Below are 17,364 nucleotides of genomic sequence, written 5' to 3' on the forward strand. Positions count from 1 at the left end.
ATAAAGACCCATTATAACCTACGTCACAATAAACAATAATTTGGCTATACAAACTATGCCTACTGCACATTTTTTATTCTCATGAAATTCAAATACAGTCAAACAAGCAAATCCATTTCTATCATAAATGACAGGAGGTCTAACTACAAGAAAAAAAACTAAACCAAATGATAACAATGTATTGTATATACAACCGGAACAAAAATGTTGCAGGTTATATAAAGAAAACTGTACAATGTCCAGTGCCTGGTATCACAGAATATCCAAAAATCTGCATCCGAGTTTTAGAGGAGAAAATTGTAATGTTGAGTGTTCACTCATGTTCACATTTCACAGGTTTAGAGTTGAGTTAAACCCACAGCACTGAGACAAATGAGCCATTAGCAGCCAACAGGTGCAAAACTGCTATTTGTAAAGGATGTCGTAGTGGCCCGGTCGGTAGAGGAGGAAAATCTTGGGCTCCCCATCTTCTGGAAAGATGTGGTGATTGACCGTTCCTCCGTCTCCTCTGTCCATGTACTCTACCTGGATACAGACATTTAAGACCTGAGCCAGAGCGATGATGTGAATGTGGTCACTCTCTTTGGACATGGGCTCCACCTCCTGGTCAAAACAGAGGGACGTACTGGCTTAAATGTTGCAAAGTCATTGAGGAAAGGGTTACTTGATTAAATACTGTATGAAAAAAATCTGCTATTGTGATTAAAGTATTGCAGTTATATGGAGTATGTGACTACACAAAATTAACTTGAAACTTTTAACTTCTGATTTTAAAAAAATCTCTTTTTTTTGTTATTTCTTCTTTCTTAAAATAATCTCAAAATTGCATGTTGCTCACTGTTACCTGTTGACAAAACTCTCGAACCGTGCGGCCGCCCTCTACGAAGTTCTGGAAGAACTCTTCCTCTCTCTGCAGATAGCCGGAGGTCACCAGCCGCAGATACACAACGATATAATCTGACACGCTCTGCTCATTAAAAGAGCTAAGCAGTTCTCCTAGAGACGGTTGCTTATCACATGCCTCAATCAGGTCCATGAACTACAATCAAACAGATATGAGGACATGCATTTACGAGGGAACATTTGCACAGCAAACTGCATTTGAAGAAAATACTTACTGTGTTGTGAAAATCTTCAATGGTGAATTCTGTGAACCCTTGATTCACTAAATCCAGTTTACTCTTGGCAGCAATCGCCTTGAACCTGCCAAGTTGCGTAACCACAAATAATTTTAGAGGAATGTACCAAAGGTAACAGCAGCGATTTAAGACCATGACCACGCTTTCTTTACACTTCACATTCAGGCTTGAAGGGACAGTTCACCCCCCCAAAAAATTGTCATCCTTTACTCACCCTCGAGTTGTTCCAAATCTGTATACATTTCTTTGTTCTGTTGAACACAAAAGAAGATATTTTGAAGAATGTAGAAAAGCAAACAGTTCTTGGCCACCGTAGTTGGAGAAATGACAATGATAGTCAAAAGTGCCTCAGAACTGTTTGCTCTCTTACATTCTTTAAAATATCTTCTTTTGTGTTCAAATGAACAAAGAAATTTATAACGCAATTTTTTCTACTATGGTCGTCAATGGTGGCCAGCAACTGTTTGGTTACAAGCATTCTTCCAAATATCTTGCTTTGTGTTCATCAGAACAAAGATATTTATACAGATTTGGAACAACCTTTTCATTTTTGGGTAAACTATTCCTTTAACAAGGTGGGATGCTTTTAATTTGTATGTCCAAACTGAAGGAAAAATGCTGCTTGATATAACCACAGCCAATCTGAACATATTTAAGAGGGGACCAATGAGATTTTATAGTAAAAAGGGGCTAGCTACTTATCATTATGTCACAAAATAGAATCTGGGCAACCTACAAAATATCCCTTTGCCATTCAGATTTTCAATCGTCACTTTATGCCTAGTTAGCAGTGTAATCCAATGTACTTAAATGTAGGCTGGGAGGTTACCTGTGTAATTCTTTGCTGTCGTCAAGTAAAGACTCCAGATGTGAGAAACCAAAGGCTCGGTAGAAACAGTTTCCATCTGGTCGTGTTTTGCGTATGGATAAGTACTTCTTTTCTAAATCCTGTTGGCACAATAATTTACATTATTGAAAAGAACATGAGGAAAGCTGGAAATGATATATGTTCATAAATAAACATTACTAGATAATTACTAGATAACATCTGGGAGAGGAGATGATGACAAACAAGATGCTTTACTCCCACTGTTAAACAAAATTTAATGATGAAAATGTGTTCTTACTTGTATTTTCTGCTGGTAAATACTGTCGTTTTCGGCATACTCTTTCTTAAGGATAGCCAAATCCTGTCTTTCGGACACCAGAGAAATACTGGTGGCTATCTATAATAACAAGCACACTCGGTTAAAATATAATCCATGCAACCTCTTGCAAATTGCACGTTTTTCCACAAATAATATTCAATAAAATGATGTGCCGTTTTTAATCATTTGCACGAAGTCCTTAACTAATTTGGTAAATATGTATATTGTTGGTATTACGTCCTTATGTGTGTAAAGGGCTGCAGTGTGTGGATCACGACGAAAGTTTTTCACATCATGACGTCATGTGTTAACGCATAACAAAAACAGTAACACAAAACGATTACCTCTAGCTGAATTCTATCTTGCTGTGCAATAATGGCCTCGTCATATGCAAGACAATTCAGCCCTGTCAAAGAATAAGTAGATTAAAGTGCAAATATGTACCATTACCTTTAGTCGCATTAAACATCATTAATGCTACTACGAATAATGTAACGGTGTAACGTTACCCAAAGCTTATTTTCTAGTCTAATATTTATTGTAACATTACACGTGATTACTAAAAAATGAATAGGGCTATAACTTCGTTTCCGAAACAGTTATATTGCGGAAATAATTTATGTTATTTCACACCATGTGTTACAAAACATCAACAATGAACTCTCTGCTATTGTTATTAGCAGACTAGTAGCCAGCTAGCTTCATGCGTTCTATTCGCGTGGTTTACTTAATAAAACAACACAACAGCTAAACAAGTGCAACGCGCAGTAATAACACATTAATGTTGGAAACTGTTATAAAGCAATTCTGACCATCGCTCTCTTTTGAAGAAATCTCCTGCTGTTGCTCCTCCGCCATGTTCCTGCTGAGCACTCATTTCCCGTCACCTGACCTGGAAACGCTCGAGATGAAGACACTTCCGGTTGTATCGTTCTAACGACACGCTATTTTTTGTTTTATAGCAAGGCAACATTTGATCAAGTCAAGATACTTTTATCCTCTCCTGGGAAAAATAATGTATAGGGTATAACAACTTTAACATTACTGTATGAACATAAAAATGTAAATATTTCTCATACACAAGCCATATGTAAATATCCATGCCTAGCGGATCTAACTAACAAATCTTGACTAATTGTGATATATTCTAAAAAGTTACCTTAAATTGAAAAGCATGATATTTAACCTGTCATACGAGAACATGTAACACATAACATTGAGGCAATACAGACTTTAAAGATTTAAATAAGGGTTTATTTCCAATGTAACAGACTCCATGTTAAGACAATTCAATCACCCATTGTAATTTATTACAGTTTTTAACAGAGAGCAGAATGCTCGGTATAAGAGCGGAATGGTTGGAGGATAGTAAATGGTCGCATGGAGAGGTAGCTGGGTTCTCAAGGGAGACAAGTTGTTCAGGTAAGATGAAGGTCAGTGGGACGGTGGTCCCAACATGTGATAAAAGCAATAAAATCAGTCAAACTGCTTTCAGTCCATTACTGGTGGATCACTCAGCAGAATCCCTATTTTTGTAGTTTTCCAGGTTGGCCAGAACCCACCCAGCTGGTCCCAGGATAGCCAGGGTAAACACTGTCAGACCAATTGCTGTCTCCTGTCAAAGGACAATCACATCACCCAAACATTTGTTAGGTAATATTTTATTAGCAAGTTACTTCCTTGTTTTTTGCGATGTCACTGCATACAGTCATTGCAAGCAACAAACATAACTGTAAATGTTAAATTTAGCATTTAATATTCCCTAATGTAATAACCTTCACCCTTAAACAATTTATGAAACAATTAAAAATATTTTTATGAAACGTATTTTTTATTTTGTTTATTAGGTAAACTAATTATTTACTTACGTATATACTTAAAGAACAAGTACGTTGTGTTGTAAATAACCTAACATTCTTTCAGTGCGCTTGTGTAAGTACTTCTATCGTCCTGAGGCGGCGCTATTCTGCAACGACCTTCCGAATCACCGCTGTCAATTTCACGTTGAACCCAAAGACACCCTGAATCGGAAAAACGCGAAAATGCGCCAGTGGTCTATTCATAAAAACCATCTGCATTTAAACGGAGCCAAACTGGATCTCTATATTTGAGTTTATCACATAATCCGATTCCAATCTAAAGGTGAATGCCAAGGAGGTAATGGCGTGCCCGTCTCGAGATTCAAAGAAAACAATATTCTCTTTACAAAAGACTTACAGCAGGACCAATAGAATCCTTGGCTGGTCGTGTGGCGATGTTAGCTCGCTGGGTTATGGACGATCCCCGCAGAACCGGTGCGGTGCGGATTCGAGCGAGTCCTCGCAAAAGTCCAGACATCTTGCCTTGCCTCTCTGAAAGCGAATGAGCGTAACGAACAGGAACAGGAAATGACACCGGAAGCGCTGTAAGAATTCCACAAGCGCTCATGGGATTTGTATTTTTTGGGGGGGCCTAAATGTTTCCAATTAAAAGCAAGTTTGCATCGTCACTAGTTTCACTAATGCGTCTGTTAAATAACACTGACAGGCAAGTGCTTTGATGCGTTACAGTTAAATAATAACAGAACACTTTAATATGTTATTGCTTTCTAAGCCAAGCAGAACGTGTTTATTCAGACAGTCATTTTAAGAGATTTAGGCACTTACCAGCATATTATGTAATATGGTCCATGAACCGTTACATTTCATAGGCTATAGCATTTTTTTTCATTTTCTTTTAGCAAAATAATTAAATCTATGGCCTACTTTAAGGTTCAGTTTCCTGCACTGACATGTCTCAAAATGCATCAGTGCTTTTGTGCTGTCTCAAAATGCACACAAGTAATGTTTGTTAAAACGACTTAAATTTTCTAAATAAACAAAGGCCTAGTCCTGGCTTAAAGGACCAGTCAGTGAAATTTAGCAGCATCTAGTGGTTAGGTTGCGAATAGCAACCAACGGCTCACTCCACAGCTCCCACCTCCCTTTCGAAGCACTATGGAGGCTGACAGAGGACTAAGATGTCGTCATCTTTTCGCTTCTTTGCTGAAGGAAATAACGCATTTACAAAACGCGTTCCACAGTTTGTCCATTTAGGTCTAGGTCTACTGTAGAAACATGGCAGTGCAACATAGTGAATTCTCTGTAAGGGGACCTGCAGTGTATGCAGATAGAAATAGCTCATTCTAGGGTAAAACGTAACACTTCATAAGGTCTTTATACACCTCTGAAGACATAGTTATTTATATTATGTTGCATTTCTGTCAAAAGATCCTCCTTAATCTTAGACACTGGTAGTCCCTGTCCGGAAAACCGCCCCTAAATTTTAAACTTAAAATCCTATACAAGCTCCCACAGTGAGTGTATAATAAATCAAGATAAAGTTTTAAAGTAATTTGCTAGCAGCTTAAGTTTTTAAAATAAATGTCTCTTAAAAAGTTACTTATATAACTTATTAATACAGATATTTCTTAAGATTTTTATTTTGAATGATTAGTTTTCATTTTTGTACATTTGCCTTAAAAGTCATTTCTGCAGAGAAGTGCCAAATATTTCATTGCTCAGGGAAAAAGTTCCGTTTATTTAATGTACATTGGACTTTTTGTCAAAACACTTAAAACTGAGCATACTCTATGAATAAAGTAGTCATTCCAATCTGTTTATGTATTTTATGTTGTTTTTATAGTTCAGGTAAGAAAACAAAAATTCACATACAAAACAAATCTTCACTGCTTTAGATATGTTTTGCTCTATTAAAGTACATAATTAAAATTTACAATAATTCCAGTAAGAAAGATAAGAAAACAGCATAATTTATAATAGAGGAGACTCCTTACACCACACCGGACACTGCGCGGTGCGACGCGACATTACACAACAAAAGACAATAGAACCCATTAAAACCTGTTATACTTAAAAATGTTGTCCACACTGGATGCGGCGTGGCGTGACATGACAAACCCATTAAGAACAAGCCAGTTGTCGTGTCGCGCCGGTTGTGTTCGGTGTAGACACACTGGTACATAGCCTTTGACTGTTACCATGATATAATACTGTTATATTACTTCTGTTCTGTACGGAAACAATCATCTACATTTGTCTGTTGCAGTCAGTAAGACTGAACGGAGTGAGTTCTCAAACAGACTCTTTTAGCTGGATGGTGCAGAAGTCCTTAAGGGCCAAATCCTCTTTCACAATTGAGTCTTTGGAATTTGTCCGCCTGAAACCTCTGCAATAAGTGAAAGAATAGGAAAGCAATTAGTTACACATTAACACTTGAAACATCATTTATATAGTTAACTTTCAACGTAGCATTGTGGTCACCAGTGTTGCATAATGTCTTACAACACTTTGGATCAATTGCAACTAGAACAAGTCTTTAACCTCAGTATTTTCAAGCAACTACCTGTCCTCCACATCCTGGAGAGTATCTGGGAGAGGCATTCCAAGGGTTTCCGGGAGAAAGAAGGCAAAGATCCCACTGATAATAGGAGCCCCTCCATAGATGAAACCAGGTAGCCATGGAACAGCCTCCCCGGAAAGAAGCACCATAGGAGCCACCATTGCCCCCAGACGAGCCATCATCGACACCCAACCCATTCCGCTCTGTCTGAGAGGATGAAACAGAAAATTGCATTAGCCGACATCAATAGGGCTTGTAAAACGCATGCAATTTGCAGTTCTTGTTATTGCTGTTAAAAAAGAACAAAATGATGGATAACCACATTTAAAGAGTGAATCATAGGGAAGAATTTAGACACTTGGAGGGTGATGACAGGGTGGTTAATTACCGGATGACCGTGGGATAAAGCTCTCCAGAATACAGGTAACAGCAGCTGAAGGAGGCAGCCAAACAACCCTTCCCGACCACTGCCAAACTGGTGCGTAATATCTGCATGTCTGCACATGCACGACAACAACATTCACGGATACAAAGTTACATGATTAGCAAACTTTAAATACCAAGGTCTCGATTTCTGTGAAGGACAGACAGACATTCAAATGTCATTTGAGTGAGATGAGAATGACAGCAAATAGAAACATAGCTATGAGACTGAAATTGTATTATTAGTGCTCTTTGTTGACAAGCGGGCTCAAATTCTCACCATAAGGCACTAGAAGATTAATGAGTATCATTATGCCAGCCAGTACAAGAGCTCCACATTGAGATGGTCTTCGCCCCAACAAGCTCATGCAAATTGTTACCACGATTTTGGCTGGTATATCCACTGCTCCAAAGATGACTTGGATCAGATAAATGCTGACCCCAAATTTCTGTAGATCCATGGAAAGCCCATAGTAGGCAAAGCTGGTAGAGAACCTGAGAATATAGGACAGGTTTGTTTTATTCAAGGTAGTTTTGGAATGTTTGTACTGAATGAGATGCTAGGATATGTGACTGACCAGACTGCACTGAGACATATAGTGATGCTTCTCATAGTAGCTGTTCGAATGAGGTCGAGACCATTGTAGGATCCCTTTGAGCAGGCCATCTCCTTCTTCATGGAATCTTCCAACATCTGCACACACATGAGCACAATGGAATAAGCATTCTGAATGACCTTGAGGATTTTAAAATGCACACGATTCATATAAGGTCACACCTCAAGATTGATTTTGTCTGCCTCTGCTCGCCGTCTGTTTATGCGAGCCACCGTTTTGAGGTTCTTGACCGCCTGCTCTGACTTTCTGTTCAGGACCAGCCAGCGTGCAGATTCTAAAAACCACCTGGGCATAATGCAAATTCAGCTACATTAAACCTTTTTGAAGCACAAATACCAAAAACAAAGAATACATTTGTCGTTTGAAAACAAAAGGAGAAATTGATACACAAAGATTTGGAACAGATTATTTTTTATAAACGGGTTTATCCAGACAAATCAAACTGTTCTGGAATTGACCCAATTCTCAAGAAACTATAATAGAGATTTTAGGTTAAGACTAAAGGCAATATTTGTCTGTTTCTCACACAAATTTACCATATAGTTTCAAAAGACATTTAATGTGCAACCACATTTTTGGTGTTTTTTATTTTATCCAATTTTGAAGCTTTGGCAAACAGTATAAATAAAAACTCATACACTGTTCCTTGTCACCTAGGAACATACTGCTTCCAAATTTTCTCTTCGTTTAAAGAATGGCCTCATACAGATCTAACACATTGATGAGCAAATAACAGAATAATTGACGTGTTTTTTTATTTTATTTTAATGGATGCAGACACACCATGAGTAGAGGAAGGACACGTAGAAAGGCAGAGAGACTGCCAGTGTGAGCCATCGCCAGTCTCTGATGAAGTAAGCGACTGCTGCCAGGATCAGCTGACCTGCGGTGTAACAGTAGCCTGTGCCTGTGCCCACTACTGTCCGCACACGCGTGGGGATCCACTCGACAACTGATGAGAATCAACAACCACACTTCATGCATTTGTCCACTAGATGTCGACAAATACATTGTAAATTGATTTCATACACGGGTCTAAAAATGTGCGTAGGGAAGCGAGGAGTCCCTGCTGAAAAATAAACCAAGTCACCGACATTTAGATGGATTTAATGGTTATAATGGGAATTGTACTGATTTTAGTTGGTGTGGGTGTCTACCAAGACCAAAAACAACCTAATTATAAAAGTAATTTTGCAATGGTTTTAAGTAAGGGTTTGAATGGTATTTGTAATAGAACAGTTAGAATTTGTATTATTTTTTTTCACGTTTAAATGATGTAGCAATAGACCAATTTGGAGTCGACGTCACGGTTACGTCACTGCCAGCTGCGCGCGAATACCGGTTGCAGAAAAATAGTGGAAACACAGCAGCAATGAGTGAAACGGAGGAGACAATTCCTTCAAAAATGTGTTTTTGTGTTGTTGAATGTCAGTATAGGAATGGCAAAAAAATATGGTATTATTTCCTATGGAATACCGTCGTTGAATATGCCATTTTAAGCTAAACAAGTCATTAAACGAACAGGCTGGACTGACGAAATCATCCGGATCTGTGTTTATTTTATTTCAGGTAAGGTTTTCTATAATCTTTCTAAGTCTTAACTATTTTGTATACCATATCCGTGTAATTCTCTAGTCGTTATAAAGGCTATCTCTTACGGGTTTTTCTGCAACCAAGATGCGCGCGCATCCCGAATATTTACAAACTTATAATTAGCCTGTAACACCATAGACATATGTACGGAAGAGTATTAGGGCCAAGCAATAAAAAAAGATTAAACCGTTTTGAGATTAAAGTCATTATAATGCGAAATTAAACCCGCAGTTTTTCAGGGGAAAAAGTCGAAATAAAATGTTGAGAATAAACTCAATCAATTTCGAGAATAAAGTCGTTGTGTTTCGAGAAAAAACTCGTTAAATTTCGAGAAATAAAACTCGAAATAAAATGTCGACAATAAACTCACTATACTTTGAGAATAAAGTCGTTGTGTTTCGAGAAAAAACTCGTTAAATTTATAGAAAAAAGTCGAAATAAAATATCGAGAATAAACGTTTATCCTATATCAGGGTCATGTTCATTGCGTAGTACTGAATGAGGACATGGCAGAGTTGTATCACTTAGTCAAGCTATACTTTAGGCTTTCCTTCAGTAACAAAGAAATACTATCAGCGGCTGGGTCTCTTTAGAAGAATTTAACACGTTTTTAACACGACTTTATTCTCAACGAGTTTTTTCTCGAAACACAACGACTTTATTCTCAAAGTATAGTGAGTTTATTGTCGACATTTTATTTCGACTTTCCCCCCCCGAAAAACTGCGGGTTTAATTTCGCATTATAATGACTTTAATCTCAAAACGGTTTTATATATATTTTTATTGCTTGGCCCTAATACTCTTCTACTCTGTACTCTTCCGTACATATGTATATATAAAACTAGACGCCGCATTGTCCGTTGGATCGTACGTCAACGCAGCCGCCATATTGGTGAGGGCAAAAGCCGACTACGAAGACATACGAGTGAATGGTGGAGCTGCAGTTATCTGGATAAAACACAACATCGTTTTCATTTCTCAACTAATTTCAATACTTTTCTATTTACGTGGAGTACAGAAACGTTTTGGCTCCAGTTAAAGATGGTTAGACTTGAAAATGTATTTATTGTCATACGGAACTGTTAAAACTCAGGCTTGTCAAGCAATCGTTTAGGTTTAATAATTGTGTACACATCGCTAATGTGAAATAATTTAAGGTAGATTAAATGCACATGATCAGAACACAGCTCATTCACTTTAAAATCATGGGAAAAATCAAAACAATTCGTCTTTACTATATGACTATATACTGCTATTTCATATTTACAATGCACGGCAGTGTTATTTGTTTTACTATATGACATACATCATGTTTTACTGCTGCAACGGGTTTACCGGATAAATAAAAGAACATCTTTTATCTTTTTATCGTCTAAAATTACTACAGAAAAAGCCATTTCCACAGTGAAAAACATTCGTTTTTATATAACACGTAAATTAAACTATATTACCTTGGATTTTTTGTTCGATGATTCAAATAAATCTCAGAAACAATCTCTAGGCTTCATGTCTGTTTTATTCTCGACTACTGCACGTGATTATTTATTCTGTTGCTTGTCTTGTCTACAACATATCACTGAACATGGTGCCATCTAGTGGATTCTCATGAATAACAGGCACAAATAATGGATTTCACATTTCCTCATGACAACCATTAATTTTAAAGTAGCTATAATCAAGACACGAAGCAACTAGAGACATGGTAAAGTTGTACTCTATGGATATATATATATATATGTCACATATATATATATATATGTCTATGTATAACGTCTCCGGTTACTGTCGTAACCTCGGTTCCCTGAGAAGCGGGAACGAGACATTGCGGAGCTTCCGCATTTGGGAACCCCTTTCCACGTTCCTGAAGTCTTATTGGATAAGGCCAGTAAAAAAACTGGCCAATTGTCGCAAGACATGCAACAGTATGCAAATACTGACGAACCCTGGCAGTATAAATGCGGTGCATAGCGACAGTACCTCAGAATCTATGAATCTTGAACGCCTGCAGGGCTGATGAAGGGCGAACACGGCGGTCTGCGCTATGTCTCGTGGACGAAGGGGGGGTTGGTTATAGTGGGCCTCAACTGCGGCTTCGCGCTGCACCGTGGCAGGGCAAGTAACGCAGTATGGGCTGTATGAGGGGGAGTCAGCTCTTCTTGTGAGGAGGTACTGTATGTGTTTTTATTGCATTTACACAAACAACACTTGGAGCATTGCAATACTCGCCCGCAACCGCGGGAGAAAAAGGATGCAGACAATGATGCTTTGGGGCCTGCTCGCTCACAAACTCTCTCCTCCTCTTCGCAGATCCGTCAGGACGACGTCTTGGCAGTAGAGGATGACCCGCCATCGCCGTGCAGACCTCTCCTTGGCCCGTGCCTCTTCTTAGCAGGGCTTAGCAGGGCTGTTTTGGCCGGACATCCAGACGTCACCAAACAGGCCTGAGGGGGTGATGGGAGCGTTGAGAAGGGACTTACGATCAGCTTCCTTGAGATCTGCCAACGTAAGCCACAGATGACGGTGGAGGACGACCATAAAGCCCATAGATCTGCCGATTGCTTGTGCGGTACGCTTTGTGGCCATCAGCGCAAAGTCAGTCGCCGCCCTCAGATCCCTCGTGGCGTCCGCCTCCAGGTTGCTGCTATCCAGCGACTGCAGGATCTTAGCCTGGAAAACCTTTAGCATCGCCATAGAGTGTAAAGCGGAAGCCACTTCCCCAGCAATGGTGTAATGGTGGGCGGTGAACCTGCAAGTCCGAGCCTAATGAGGTGGAGGAAGGGCACAGATGAGCGGTGAGGGCCTCCTCGACGGGGGGAATGCGCACATACCCGTGGGCCTCGGCCCTGTCCTCGTAGGTGAACATGGCCTGCGTAGCAGCGTGAACCCGCGCCGACTGAGGGGCAGACCATGACTTCACCACATGAACATCCTGAAAAAATGGCATACTCCGGGTCGTTGCCGTTACCTCGTGAAATGGGTTGGCCCACCAGCGGCTCGCTGGCGGCAGTGAGCCTCAACCCGAAGAGTCCACGAGCGACATTCCTGCAGTTCCGCACAGTGCGCGCAATCAGACTCGCAGAAGGCAGCCTCAGCGTGAGCCAGGCATAGGCAGGCAATGCAGTGCTCGTGGGTATCCGACGGGTCAATGGGGCCCGCGCAAAGACAACAGTAAGCAGCCATCGGATGCGGTGAAGAAGTAACCAGTTGCGTCTTCAACGATGGCAGTGTGAAAGAGAAGATTCTGAGGTATTGTCGTTATGCACCGCATTTATACTGCCAGGGTTCGTCAGTATTTGCATACTGTTGCATGTCTTGCAACAATTGGCCAGTTGTTTTTACTGGCGTTATCCAATAAGACTTCAGGAAAGTGGAAAGGGAAGGGGTTCCCAAATGCGGAAGCTCCGCAATGTTGAGAGACCGCTCTCGAAAGGGAACACGACGTAAACCAGATGCACTTCCAGTTTCATTTTTATTATTATTTTTTTAAAACACATATATAATTCAATTTTAAAGATATTGTTTGACATTTGGATTAAATACATTTTCTGGTTTTATTTTGTTCGAACTTTCGTTTGCGGTTATCAAGTTAACATATGAAGTGGACACATTAATAAAAGATTTAGAGCCGAAGCAATACATTTTATAGATGGTTTCATCGGACATACGTGCCTGGCATGAAGTTAACTTCCGGTAACTGTTTGGTTATAATAATATATCAATTTATTGTAGATTTAATTTATATTACTATTAATTTATATTAACATTTTATGTATATTAATTATATTAAATTAAAACTGCTCAACAGTTATTGATTTATTGTGGAGGTCTACCGGAAGTTAAGTTTGGGCCACACAACGTTTGTTTATGTTGTTACCGCTGAAACCGCCTATAAAAGCTTTCTAACCCAGACGTTGTTATATTGCAGGGCCAGTTTTATTCAACAGACACATCTGCATACTCACTGAGGGAGAAGGAGTTGAGCACCACGCCAGACAGGGCCATACCACAGAAGAAACGACACACACAAAACAAAGTGAAGGAGGTTGAGAAAGCAGCACATGTTCCTCCGACTGCCATGATCAGGTTAGACATCAGCAATAAAAAACGCCGGCCAAACCTGAATCAGAGGACACAAACTTACTGATACCACATTTCTGGGTTCGACGTATACAACCGAAGTTTATTCTTTTATTGTCACTGTGTCATTAAAGAAAGATCTTTAAAAATGGAGTGTGACCTGTCAGACAGTCCTCCAAAGACTAGTGCTCCCACAAGAACACCTCCCATGTATATAGTTTGACCCATTTGCTTTAGTGCACGAAGGTCACAAACCAAATCCCACTGAAAGAGAAAAATAAGAGACATGCACACTATTTCCAAATAAGGCCGTACAGGAATTTACCATTTACGATTAATTTTGCATTTACCTCAGTAATAATGGTTGAGCTCATCTCACTCGTATTGTAATACCATCCGTCCTCACACCCCTGTGTCTCCGGCTCTTCTACATCTTCCCACAGCTCTTCAGAAGTGTTCCTGCTCAAGAGCTGCCACTGAGGGTGGACATATCGCTTGCAACGGTCCAGTTTGCCATTACTGTCCAGCGGCACTGTGGCCCTTAGCACGTCCGCCGCGCTCATCGAGGACACGGTAAGGTTGCCATGGGTAGCACAGTGGTGGGGAGGCACAGCGGCTACAAAGTTCTGCAGCAAGTTGTGGCTGGCCATCATGAGTATGGGCATACTGAGCAAGGTGACATGCACGACCTGAAAGCGTCCTGTGCTGCCCACCTGCTCCAGCAGGTCTGCAAAGGCCATGGCTCAGATAGACAGTAGTAAACGTAAGAGTGATAGGTTTGATTACAGTTCCCGTGTTGACTTCAGCTGGCAGTCCAAAGCTCTGTCCTGTGAAACACGAGATGGTCAAAGTTGTAAAATTGATTAGTTGTGTGGGTACACAAAGATTAGGTACTGAATGTAGGTCAAGAAGACTTAAAAAACACAATTATTGGTTTTAAAAATAGGTCATGTTGACTTACAACAAAGAGACAGTTGCCATGAATGTGATTTTGTTCACAATACTGCAGAGAAAAATTAGCTGTGTGAATTTGCTCTTATTACCCTGATGAAAAAAAATTATAGAACCCTGCCCAAAACACAATAGAAAATGTATTGGTGGGGTGTTATCTGGCAGATTTATTCTATCGGAATTATGCCCAAACACTACAAAAAGAAATTTTGTAATTGTAATGACAAAAAGCGAGTGGTATTTTAACGGATACCAATTCGAATATCTGTGATGGTTTCTTTTTTTTCCAGCAGGGTACTTACACACAATAGCAACTTTTTATTCATTACCAAACATTTTTATTCAAATAAAAAAGCTATTAATCATTATGGAGCAAACAACATTAGCAGCATTGCAATACTGAATTTCAACAATATCTAGAAAAAAGATTAAATAAAAATAAATGTTTTGTTACATTACATTTGGTACATTAAATACATAAATAAAAAACACAAAATAATGTAAAACATAACTTCACACAAATACCTATTGGAGTTGCGTAGATCACAGAATGTCCGTAATGCCCCCCCAAAGAGCAATTGAAATGAAAAAAAGTTTCACTTTGTACTCATTCTAAAAATGAAAAAGAAATAAAAGGCCTCCAGCAAGTTACGCAGTGTTGTATAATCAGCTCTGAAATTCCTCAGGATTTTGGGTAGAAGTACTGCATATGTTTGTGCTGGATTAGAATCTCCACGTTTAAACCGCTTGTGGCATGAGGAGACTTTCCCTGAAGTCCAGAAAGAGATTCTGCAGTGCTTGAGTCCAAGTGCTCGCTGTCCCTCTGGAACCCCTTGGCTAACCTCTGTATTTGTACCTGCTGTGTTTTGAACCTATTCCAGTGTCCAGGCTGGTGGGGTGTTACTGTGAAGAAACAGCAGAACCAGGGGTAGATCAGTGTGTGTCAGTTCACGTCCCAGAATGAATGGGGATTATGGGTAAATTAATCATTTTAAGATATAATTACTGTATATCAGACCGTAGTGTGGGGCAAAGGGGAATGTACCAACAGATAAGACAAGTATATGAGTAACTAAATATGTTTAGCTATAGACAGGAGTCTTTATAGGATCTCGTTCTCAAAGTCCAACTATAGTCTCATGAAGATACACACACACCTATGGGTTATATGTGGTCAGAGATTCAAGTAGAATGAATGGACACACACTTACTGTGATAATTGTAAAAAAATATTTTTAATGTCCCCCTCAGATGTTTCTTACGTTTTTTGCCTGTCATATCCTCACATAAGCATAAAGTCTGCTAAATGAATAGCTTGCTAGTTACATAAGGGAGAATTGGATTAGTAAGCATTACTAAGGGAAATTAAGCATTTCATTACAAATTAGCTAAACCACCACTGATAACAGAGTTAATCACTCTGTAAAACTTGAATGTGGACACAAATTAAAAGTTTTGCAAGTTTGTATATAGCTGTTCATTATTTTCAGTGTTGTCAGGGCACATAGTTTCACTCATCTGTTGTTAAAGTGAAGCAACAGAATCAGCTGTGGTGTGAAAGCTTCACCAAACTGGCAGCCAACAAATTAGACAAAGGCCATCTCTATTAGTTCCAAATGGAAGTAGATTGTGGCGTCCTCCTGCAGGTTTGTGACCGGAATGATCCTGTGGGAAAAGGTGTGAGTGGGGATTTAGCATTCCTCACGCAAATGTGGCAGAGTAATAAAGCAATGATATGGCGAATAAGTCATTTTAGGAATTGCCATCATTATAATTGACAGTCAGCAGATTGCATGGGTGACCCCGACATTTCTCACGCATATGCAAATGTGAGAGTGTATTAATTTACTTGCACGTGTGTAAATATTGAAGTACGCCAGTGTCACTGGGGTGGGGGTTATGATGTAACATTTTTTCCTGTCCAGATCTGTTCTTTTGTACAGTTATTTGAAATACTTTATCAAGTATTGCACTTGATACTGCACAGTATAAGTTAAATACACCTTTTTGAAGATCGAAGCGAGGTTATTTTACTTAAGTTAACTAAAATTAAAACTTTGAAAATGTTTCTGTTTATTGAAATCAAATCAAATATAATTGCCTCATAAATAAACTAAAATTATAACAGTAAATAAACAAAAATTAAAGCAGATTAATGATAAAGCAACATAAAAAATAAACAAATAAATAATACAATTACAAAAGCATTTGACATAATTGCTAATAAATTAAAGAATAAAAGCTTATTTAAAATATTAATAAAAAATAAATAAAACAAAAAATACTTTAATAACTCTGGATCAAAGGTGGGAATTTTAATTCAATACTTTTTAAAGTAAAAATGTGTAAGTGTAATGTTCAGATATTCATTCAGTCTCATTAAATCGTCTGCCAAAATTGTGATGTAGCCAACTTGCAGGTGCATGGCCAATTTGTTGTCATTTGACAAGAAACTTTATATCAGAACCATATATAAGTTTATGTTATTTATTTTGAGCTTTTCATGGAAGAAATATTGAATATGTTTTTTTTAAGAAACATTTATTTAACATACAAGGAAAGTGTTTGTTATTTTTATTTGATGGTAACACAACTTTAACCAAATTCATTTAACCAAAGTATTTTTGTTTTAAAAAATATAAACCAACCTGAATACAAAGATTACATGATTAAAACTTTGGCGCATTTTAGAAAATTTAAAAAAGATTTCTGATTTAGTCTAAGCTATTCTAACCAGTTCTCAAAGGAATTCCTAATTGAGATGCACTGATACTAAATTTCTCCACCAATATCAATAACCGATTATTCAGAATGATATCTGCCGATACCTATTCTGAAGATTCCTTTGATTAACAGGATATATCGGCCCTGATCATCAGCTGTTTTTAAACTGTTGTCCGATAGTTTGAAAAATTGCCTTTATTGACCGATACCAAATATTGGCCGATATATCGGTGTATCTCTAAATCTAACTATGAGGTGGCTAAGTCAAACAAATGTTGCTAATCTAACAAAAACGTACAATTAGTAAAAAAA

The 17,364-nt window shown here is 38.7% G+C and overlaps 3 protein-coding genes across 3 annotated transcripts; all 3 read right to left on the minus strand.

Annotated features, from left to right (window-relative positions):
• Positions 1-58: 58 nt before the first annotated feature.
• otub1a (OTU deubiquitinase, ubiquitin aldehyde binding 1a) lies at positions 59-3,225 on the minus strand. Its single transcript, XM_057361135.1, has 7 exons — positions 3,100-3,225; positions 2,632-2,693; positions 2,267-2,365; positions 1,969-2,087; positions 1,119-1,203; positions 845-1,039; positions 59-603 (listed from the first exon to the last, which is right to left on the minus strand). Exons 1-7 carry the CDS (start codon positions 3,143-3,145, stop codon positions 406-408), a joined length of 804 nt encoding a protein of 267 aa, XP_057217118.1. The 5' UTR covers positions 3,146-3,225; the 3' UTR covers positions 59-405.
• A 294-nt stretch (positions 3,226-3,519) lies between these two features.
• LOC130570725 (cytochrome c oxidase subunit 8B, mitochondrial) lies at positions 3,520-4,667 on the minus strand. The gene is made up of 2 exons (XM_057361138.1): positions 4,505-4,667; positions 3,520-3,902 (listed from the first exon to the last, which is right to left on the minus strand). Exons 1-2 carry the CDS (start codon positions 4,622-4,624, stop codon positions 3,798-3,800), a joined length of 225 nt encoding a protein of 74 aa, XP_057217121.1. The 5' UTR covers positions 4,625-4,667; the 3' UTR covers positions 3,520-3,797.
• Positions 4,668-5,796: 1,129 nt separating this feature from the next.
• Positions 5,797-15,137, minus strand: slc22a6l (solute carrier family 22 member 6, like). Its single transcript, XM_057360580.1, has 11 exons — positions 14,854-15,137; positions 13,728-14,204; positions 13,538-13,641; positions 13,263-13,417; positions 8,491-8,659; positions 7,869-7,992; positions 7,669-7,784; positions 7,371-7,585; positions 7,056-7,164; positions 6,671-6,874; positions 5,797-6,493 (listed from the first exon to the last, which is right to left on the minus strand). Exons 2-11 carry the CDS (start codon positions 14,115-14,117, stop codon positions 6,400-6,402), a joined length of 1,680 nt encoding a protein of 559 aa, XP_057216563.1. The 5' UTR covers positions 14,118-14,204; positions 14,854-15,137; the 3' UTR covers positions 5,797-6,399.
• Positions 15,138-17,364: the final 2,227 nt, after the last annotated feature.

The sequence above is a fragment of the Triplophysa rosa genome, linkage group LG19 (genome assembly GCF_024868665.1).
Source record: "Triplophysa rosa linkage group LG19, Trosa_1v2, whole genome shotgun sequence".
Taxonomy (NCBI): domain Eukaryota; kingdom Metazoa; phylum Chordata; class Actinopteri; order Cypriniformes; family Nemacheilidae; genus Triplophysa; species Triplophysa rosa.